Here is a 9,778-nt window from a genome sequence, read left to right as displayed (position 1 = left end):
ATTCTATCCACCAATAAGAGAATATATGATGAAGTAGATGGCATATTCACGCAGATAGATAGCATGAGAAAATTTCATCATTTGTTCGAAAAAACAAATACGTGATAATTTCCCTTCTCGTTTCTTACCTTGCATTTACCCATGAATGACAAATGTTGTCGGATGTTTTTGATGTCGAGAATCATTCTGATATTTTTAGTCGTAATAAAGTATGATCATGCGGGAAAGTTTCCTTGGAAAAAAAGATAGCGATATTGTTTCCCCCTTTTTATCCATACTGCGACTTGGCGTGGGGCGGAGAGAGATCAGTTGAGTAGAATTCTAATATTCTCTGTCGCATCAATGCGAATACAAAATTATCTTTCCAACTTCCAATTTCAATGATTTAATGGCAATTTTCTTTTCAATACCGAGTTCATGACTTAAACGTCTCTTTCAATCGTTTCCTAACCGTATTTGACACTTGCCATATGAATTCCGTTCCGCGGCATCGATTTTCCTTCATGCTACTGATATAATAATTCTGTTATAATGTCATACAAGTCCGATAATTCCCGATAATCACGTCCTAAACTGTGTTAAGGGACTGTCAATGAGAGGAGATAGTCGGTAATTACTTCAATCAATGGTGATGGAATCTCAAATATTGTCAATTTTGTCTTAATCGGCAAAATCGATAACAGACTATTTTTCAAATTTATACTGATGGAATCCTATCCGAATCATGTCATCGTCATATTCACCTTATTGCCTTTTTAAATTTTTTTCCACTCCAAGATTAATCAAGCGCAGCCTTGGCAAGATCTCATGGCATCCACTCATTTTGAGATGATTCTTAAGCACGCAAGACTTGCTAGAATTTCCGATGTTAGTTAGGTAGAGTATTCAAAGGGAAGAAGTCACAAGCTGCCTGAAGCTACATACGTCTGCACCCTTCATTAATCCTTGGGCTCCGGGCGACAAGTGTCGGTTTGTTCGATAGATTATGATATCTTATGGCGCTAACTTTTGGTCGCGAGGATATCGTATTATCACACTGAGTGTCTAGCCCTTTTAAGACAGACTGGTTTGACATATTGTAAAGATATAACAAGACTCTTAGAATTTAATCTGAGCACGTCAGAACAAGAATGTAGGTACCAGGGTTCTGCAAAGAGATGTACATGCGATACCGTCAATGCAATCAGTTATGTCATCCATACAACCTGAAGCAATTTGTTATTGTTGAACATTCGCTTATCCGTTGCTTCCAGACGCGGTGCCATCCACATCTGCCGCCACACCATATTTAATCTTCGGTTTCTTATTTAATGATAACCCTAAGCTCGCATTTACATGACAGATTCTGACACATGATGATATCATGATTTCAAAACGCAGACTACGGAGTCTTATCTGAACAGGGTTATGTGAAAATTGGTATATACGATAGTTTTGAAATTTGTTCATCAATGGTTATTCATATTAGCTTTATGGACATCATTCACAACCAACGAACATCCAATGGATTAGGTTGATCTCCCCTCGGCACCCTCCCATGTCAAGGTGCCAACATCATAAGGTCTACCCAAAGTACATTTACCTTTAGAAGTCCTCATTAATTCCTCCCTCTTGGCCATAGTGATATCTATCAGAAATTATTTTACCTAGTTTTGATAAGGAAGAGGGATGAGACCACGTGGCGTGTCACATGAGTCTGAATACGTTATTATAACTGTCATGTGGATGTCATTCTCTCGCCCGGGTCTGGATCGCAACTTCTGTTGACGATATACTTATTCAAAGAGTATATTCGTTCGATTATCTGCGTGGTGGGAACACGAATGGTAAGGTTTCGTGTAATTGGGTCAAGGTCAACGTAATAAGCACGGCATATAACATCGGTCACGGTCAACGTAAGCATGGCATATCACGTGGTAAAGATCAACGTATTCATGCAACAAGGCATTGGGTATTAAGATCGCCGCCAACATAGCACGGCATTTTAGCCAAAGATGAAATACAGTACTCTCATTTGCCTCTATTATTGGGCCCTCTAAAAGTGACGTCAACTAATCCAACATGGGCGCACTTTGCCCTTACTAATGGTATTTCCAGTGGTCCTCGAAAGGCCTATCATAAAAACATTTGAAGGAGTTGTATTCTGACGTATTTGAAGAGGTATAACCTTTTCGCTATCTACGTAAATCAAATTATCCTTGTGCTAACATCTCGTCAATCAGATTTGCCCAAGACAGTACAGTTGATTAATATCCTCGACGTGTCTTTTGCCGGCAGGGTAATTGTAAAGATACAAGCTATTACATACATCATCCAAACAGCCAAATCCTTTAATATTGACTCGCTGGTTGATATCGATGCTGAGTTTCATCGGGACGACGGCAATTTCATATTAGGGCTCCCTGGTGTCATTAAGTGTCTCGAGCCAGACTCTGGGAAAGCCATCAGGAGACGAAATGTGTGCGATGGCATCTGGTGTAGCTGAAAAGCAGTGATTTAAGGCGGATACGTCAGCAGGTATATTGAGTGCTCTATAAAGGAGGCTGAGACATCATAAAAACAGGCAACATTGCGCCGCAGACAGTCATTGATCAGGGAAGAATTACAATAAAACAAGTCTAAGTAGGGGTATGCTAAATTGGAAAATTTATTAAGGGAGATGTTCTTTTAAATGTGGTTGCTGATAAGTTCGGATATATGGTCAATAACACAAGAAACCGAATGAGGTAATTAAGGACCGCATTAATTTTTCATTAAGGATGAAATGGCCAAAAGAAGTGTTTCACGACCCAACATTCAGATACATTCTGTTATCGTGATAACAACAATACAACGCTGGATGCTATTGAACTCTCAAAGGAGGACCTGGTACGTGTCTCTCCGAAACTCACGTGTCTTTGATAGCTATTGGAATCCATGATTATGTTGATATTGTTTTTGTCTGTCAAATATGCCAGTTGTTGCCTGAACTATGATGGTACACCAACAACACCACTATTTTGCTGGATCAATTTCTTGTTGCATTGCTCTGGCCCTGAGAGAGACGACTGAAGACTCAACTACCAGGAATATAGTATACAATAAGTCGTGACATCATGGCTTTTCTTGTATCCTTCCCTGAATCCTTCCCCGAGAGTAAGTATAACCTCTAAAGACATGAATACGACGAGTCCAGGCCAGTAACAAATAGTGATACATACAATGTAGTTCCATCTCTCACTTGAACTATATGATAAATTGGTCCGTTAGCGGGCTGCCCGAGATAGCAGCCAATGCCAGCAAACACTTCCACCATCTATCCTCGAATATCTCAGCATACAGATGACTATTGACCCGTGCTGCCTTGATTATCAGACAAATATTAAGCCAAAATAACCCAATGTCAGAGTGTATCGGGCGATAATATTCGGATCAGTCAAAGATGGCAGCCTGGCCCATTAGCTTGAACTGGCGCTGGCAGTGCTATTTACAATTCCTGATAAATGCTAAGCGATCTTCTACCGTCTAGAGTATCTAATAAGAATCTACGAATGACCTTCATCATGTCTCTATTGCCAGCAGATGGGTTTTTTGCCGATATTTCTCTCATATTCTGTTGTTAAAAGTACCAATTCAAGCTCGTAATGGGGAAGATGACTATGGCGAATGGGGTCAGTGATTTTTTAATATCAGTACTACAGGAAGAACGAGACCATCGATTATGTTATTTGTTATGAAATTAACCACCCAAGTAGGAAATACGACGACCAATAGACTCTGCTTTCCTATAATAATAATATAACAAGACAGTGTACCATTACCACTGTGAAGATGCGTTGATATGTATCACTAGAGGGACGATTTAACTGCTTGATTCACAGTCAACACACGAACCCCGAGACTCTCGATGGTTGTCGCTAATCTCGACGAACGTCCATGGTATAATAATATTGTAATGATGTGATGTGGTCATTGCATGTTTTTGGGATCCGGTATAAAAAAAGTGTCGGAGGAACAACGGATTCTTATGCACTTTTGATCTTAGAAGGATTCACAGTCATGGTATCTATAAACCATTAGCATATAATATGTTGTCATTACAAAAGGGCCGGACACTATTTCCAGGGGGCATCGACTGCCACATCGGCCTTGATTTATTGTTCTGAGTCTGACATCACCGCAATACACCCCCTTGCCCAGGACTGGTAAAACCATTACTGAATCGTGTTGCGCTGACAAGCAACGGGCACTTGACGCTAAGAGGCGTTTAAACTGTCAATAATACATAAAATAGAGACAGCTCAACTGAATACACTCGTCGCAGTCGTCTTACTTTCGAAAATGTTCTTCTTCATTTCCAACGTTACACTTAAACAACGCATCCATTTTCGAGTCATGTGAAGTGGTTTGGTTGCACTTTCCCTCTTTTTACGCAGGCTGTGTCGAGGGAAAGTGTCGGTGTTAATACTCCATGGAAATTTTGGGGGTTAAAATCGTACTTAAAGGTTGTTAGCGCCAGAAGCCGGGTACTTCGACGTGAGATATGAGCGGTTAAGATGTTTACGCGGCGTAATGTTTTTGCGGTAGATGGTCGTGAAGTGGTCGAGTGTTTTCTCTCCATCAGCTGAATTGCTTCGCGGTTGGACATACGACGGCAAGGTTGAATCAGTTCGTATACACATTAACTATCACTGGGAGATATATTGCTGGCCACTGCGTCCAGTGTGTTATGAAGGCAGAAGCGAACGATATTTTCCATCATCATCCGATGGCTATAGTCTCCCCTCAGTAAACACTTAACAACAAAATTGGCGATAAGCGAGATGGATACTAATTTGGAAGCCTCATGGTGTATGTCAATAATGAAGAAAATAAAAAGAGCTGTACCTGAGTTCCTCAAGTTACTATACTTGCAGACAGCGAAGAGGCTAGCGAATGAACTTATTGGAAAATCACGAAGCCTGCTGTTCGCGAAATAATGTAAATGCAATGTACCGGGTAACCGAGCAAATTTCTTCTCTTAGTTATTCCCCAAGCAATGCCTCGACCAGCTAACTACTAATGCTAACCACGTTTTCAGCAGGATTGCTTCGAGGGCGGACTAAATTACAGTGTATTTAGGTCCGTTCTTTGAGGTATGTTGCCGTGTGTAGTCATCAAACCGTCTTCGAAATAAGTACCCAACTGGCTACAACATACATGATTTAGTTCCCGCTGCCAATTTGCTGTTAGCCGGAAATTGCATTTCGTCTCGCTACTTCTTCGTCTTTACCGAGGTGGATCTTCTTAGAGCCAATAGGCTAGTTGCTAATACTACTGACAAGATTCTGGTTTAACCCCTTACTGAAGGCAGATTTGGATCACTTCAGACACTGAGGGATATGGCATGGTCCGGGCTGCTCTTGCTTAGGCAAAAGAAACCATCAAAATGCTGTCTACTTGGCAGTCATTTTGAATTTTGGAGGTTTTTTTTTTCAATGGCATAACTACTGACAACCTTGAATGAAGGAGGCTTGAAGTCGCTTGCCTGTTTTTCTATCCTTTTGGGTTCGTGGTGGCTAATAAGTTCTGAATTCATGTATTCAGATGAGAAACGGGTTCCAGTCAAATCCCTTTAGTCACGAGTAACGTGCAAAATATGCATCATGTCATTATTTCTACGCTAACACAATGTAACGGATCCTAAAGGTTAGCGAGCAAAACAATCATCGCTCTAATTGCCCTCAAAGGATGCTAATGGGACGTTTTATTCTCTATTTGCGGAAGATTTCCAATAATAGTTCGCGTTATATGTAACAGGTGCTGGATTTGCTTCAGCACCGCAGGTAACGTGGATTTTTTATTGACATTACCAGAGGTATTATGGCAGGTGCCGTAAACGATTAAACTGTCCTCGCCTGGATAAATGATCATTTTCTGGACTGTTAATCTCTGGGGTTTTGAGGGGTCATCGTCCCAAATACGTGCACCTTAATCTGTCACTAGTATAAACAATATAACTGACAACTGTTACAAAGAAACACTGAAATATGGGAAACACTGACAAGTGCTACATGTGCACCGTCATCGGTCCTTGAGTTTGACTTACATAACACTATACCTGCCAAATTTCGTACTGGCATGTCTAGTTACAGCGGTGCGACTATGGTTACTTTTACCTACCAGCGGGACACATTAAAACACACAACACGAACGAACCTCGCCTTTGAAGAGTTAAGCCAGAGCATCATTTAAATGCCATAATACCATCAACGCAGAGATGTTACAGCAGCAACTGTAACGTTATATCGTCAATTGATTAGGCTTCCGGCGTCTAAAATGGATTCACCGCGCTTCATAAAATCTCAATATCTTGCCAATGCACAACTATTCCATGACCTACTCATATCAGTAGCTGAATTAAAAGCTGTGGAGAATCGGAGAATTTCGTAATAAAAATTATGGAGCAGCAGACGCAGCTGTTTATAAATTGGGAATTTTCTTTTCTCCTTTGTATGGATAGGTACGAGGTTTTTTTTAATAGAATGGCATACCCGGTAAATCTAAGTAATGTTGAGTGACTTCAAAAACGAACTCCTGGAAATACCCAATTTGTTTTTAATATGAATATTTTTCCAGTGGATTGAAAGCACCAAAGATGAGGCTATGGTTCTCTAACTGGCATATACATTTATTATTAACGACGGCGCAAACGCAGCGATGCATCAACATTTTCAACTGCCCGTTTTTTCCATCAGTTATTTCCATTTTGATATCTAAACCTCTAAATAGATGTGAATTATTCAGTTCAGTTCGAGCTTTGAGAATACAAAGTTAGTAAAAACCATGCAACTTTACAGTCTCTGTGCGAACTCCAGCCAGTTAAATTTATTAACACAGCGCGGAACGAACGCATTTACAAAAGGATTTAATTAACTGCACATGACGATAACTTTCCGAATTCTTCCAATTGATCACTCAGAAACCAATTACGAAAGACATATTTGGTATTCTTTTTTTTTCTTTTTTAATATCCGTGCCTGGCACATTGAGTTACTGTATAATTTAGAAGTTGATAAATAAACTATGAAAACTGAAACACTCTTCATACAAGAAAGTTACATCACAAACAGGGTGTCCCAGAAATGATGATGCCGCGTAGCCATACTTAGTAATTTGCTCTAATGATTCGTGATTTTTGTACACAGCACATGAGTAATAATAGGAATGCAGTTAATGAAATACAATACATTTGAGATCAAGATACTTTTCATGAAGACTGACTTTTTCGGAGCAGGTACTTCAATATCAATATCATTTAATAGCGATAGATTCGTCGCAATTGTTTTGGACTTGTGAAAAAGAGGGGCGGAAGGTTGAAAGGAGCTCTTGGTCAGTTGTTTTCGCTCCTCAATTTCACCATGCAACAAAGGTTTCCGGCTAGTCTTTTGTCTTTTTACGGCCAGTCCGTAAACTGCAATCAATCTGAATCATCACATACGGCATCGTACCGGCATTCTCTCTGCGATAGCCTGCATATAGCAAGAACTAATGACGCCAATGGGAACATTTATAATCAAAAATGTAAGTGTTCTAACTAATACTCTCAGGATATGCATGCGGTGATAAAATGTTCAAGCATTGCAACTTACATCAAGTTCCCGTAGTTCTCATTATGAGCACTAAAGGAACCGTTGCATATTCATTTCAAGCACTTAAGACTCCATTCCTTCGTTATAAGCATTTAGAACCTGTTCTATTCGTTATAAGCATACTCCGCCATATCTTACCCAAGTTCTCAGCAGTCATCTTGGTCGCAGTCAGTTTCCTTCTTTTCATAATATCACAGTGATTTGGTACTTTTCCCAACCAGTCCGAGAAGCCCTTATGCTTTCTATGTTTAACTTGTTTGCCAAGAACATAGGGAAGTATTCCAGTTACATACACATCTTCGATTTTTATCAAGGCGACGTATTTAGAAGTCTCGTATAGTTTAGTTGCTAGTTTACCAGACATTAGGTACGCGTTGCCTGCCATGTATGGAGGATAGAACGTGAATGGGAATGATTTTCTTGAGACTCCCCATCTTCCAGCCCGATAGACCCTCGACTTCCCATTTAGAGCACCGATCAATGTGTTCTCGAGATCTTTATGATTATCAAGATAATCTAATATAGCCGGAATATTTATTATCATATCGTCATCCGATTTCATTACATAGTTTGCTTCCGGGCAAAAGACCCTTGTCCACTTCAGTGCCATGACGGATTTGATAGTTAAATTTGCATAGGATTCCTGGAAGTCTTCTTGAATGATGTCACGGTATACGCCACTTTCGTTTCTTATGATGTCGCGCCAGGCTTGCGGACAGTTTCCTAGAAGAAAATAAACCCTCACTTTGTGCTTTATTTCTTCACCAGGCCAATACCCTGTCCTTGCTACACTCCCCCAAGTATCCCTTATCGCCTGTCGTACGCCCTGTTTATTGTAAATACTGAAGACGAACACCAGTAAATACGGTACTCCGCTTCCTCTACACGGCCCAGGGTTGATGAGATATGTGAAATTGTGAATATTCACCGATTCCTTTCGCGGTCTGTAATATAAAGCCTCCTGGGGATCGCGATGAAGTCTTGGGGGAATGGGCACGTAAGGTTCCGTTGGCGCGATGTCGCCTAGAATTTCACCCGCGTTTCGAGTTGTTGCATTCGATAACAGCGAACCGTTAATTCCATTTAGCACATCGTAGACCTTAGTATTCCGCTTCATCCCGTACGAAAACTGATACGTCGAGGCGCCGAATAACATGAATAAAACCTGCACAGCTATAATCCAACAGAGAATGACGGGGATGGCGGTCGGAAGGCCTAATTTGCATCTTTTCTTTGCATGGTTCTGTTGCAGCTGCGTGTAGACCATTCCATAGCGACCCTTGTCCCTCATTAGGCTACATGACAATTGCTTACTCACAAGAATACAAATGCATGTCACAAAAAAATGGATGGCTTGTTTATTCGTCCGCAGCTATAGCTAGTATAGATCTATAACATAGTGGTTTCGCTCACACAGCCGAAAACAAATCAATGCCATCGGCAAGTGTACACTTGAAAATTGTTCCGCAGCAGTCTGTTGACTCATGGCATGTCTTCCCTCGTAAAGGATTGTCACTGGTAAGAGCAACTGGTCTTATTAGCACTGCATCACTCAACCGAAATGTGTGGATGGAACTGTAAGTTTTGTCCTCGTCCATCTCTTGCATGCATAAGTCTAATGACTGTCACTAGAGACTATATTTATATAGCTTTAACCAGCTCCAAACGTGATATGCCTTGCACACTGAATAAGATCGAATATCTGTGGATTGCATCCGCTAATTGTATCCCTCTTCAGCACATTGTTCGTTCCGACCAACACAATCACTCAGACACGCAAGGAGACACATTTTGAAATTGTTACCGCTGGAGTATCCACTACCTTGCGTGCATTCGGAGTAACGATCGCTAAGGGAGGCTACGGGAAGCCATAAAAGTCACCAGCACGTAAACCATCTATGTCAGCCTCCTTTCTCCCCCTGAGGCATCAATAAGAGAATGTCTCCGCTCGGATCTCTGTATATTCCTGTAACGTCCACAGCGTGTGTGCAGCCATCTCCGAATCGATAGGCAGAATAACGAAAGCGGCGATAACGAAAGCTGCTTCGGTGTATTAAGTGACTGGTGAGGGGGGAACTGGCATAATATACGAGAGCAGTTCAGGTGGGGAGGACAGGATGACGTGTACCTGCCAAACTGTGAGCGTTGATAGAGTCGGAGAGGAATTA

At 41.0% G+C, this 9,778-nt stretch overlaps 1 protein-coding gene across 1 annotated transcript; it reads right to left on the bottom strand.

The window, feature by feature from the left end:
* Positions 1-2,343: 2,343 nt before the first annotated feature.
* On the bottom strand, positions 2,344-9,769 carry LOC135497951 (beta-1,3-galactosyltransferase 1-like). Its single transcript, XM_064788005.1, has 2 exons — positions 7,749-9,769; positions 2,344-2,481 (listed from the first exon to the last, which is right to left on the bottom strand). The coding sequence occupies exons 1-2, from the start codon at positions 8,899-8,901 to the stop codon at positions 2,393-2,395; spliced, it is 1,242 nt and encodes a 413-aa protein (XP_064644075.1). The 5' UTR covers positions 8,902-9,769; the 3' UTR covers positions 2,344-2,392.
* Between the last annotated feature and the right edge of the window lie 9 nt (positions 9,770-9,778).

Source organism: Lineus longissimus, chromosome 1 (assembly GCF_910592395.1).
Source record: "Lineus longissimus chromosome 1, tnLinLong1.2, whole genome shotgun sequence".
NCBI classification, from domain to species: domain Eukaryota; kingdom Metazoa; phylum Nemertea; class Pilidiophora; order Heteronemertea; family Lineidae; genus Lineus; species Lineus longissimus.
Note: the sequence above shows the minus strand (reverse complement) of the source record. Positions and strands in the feature narration are given on the sequence as shown.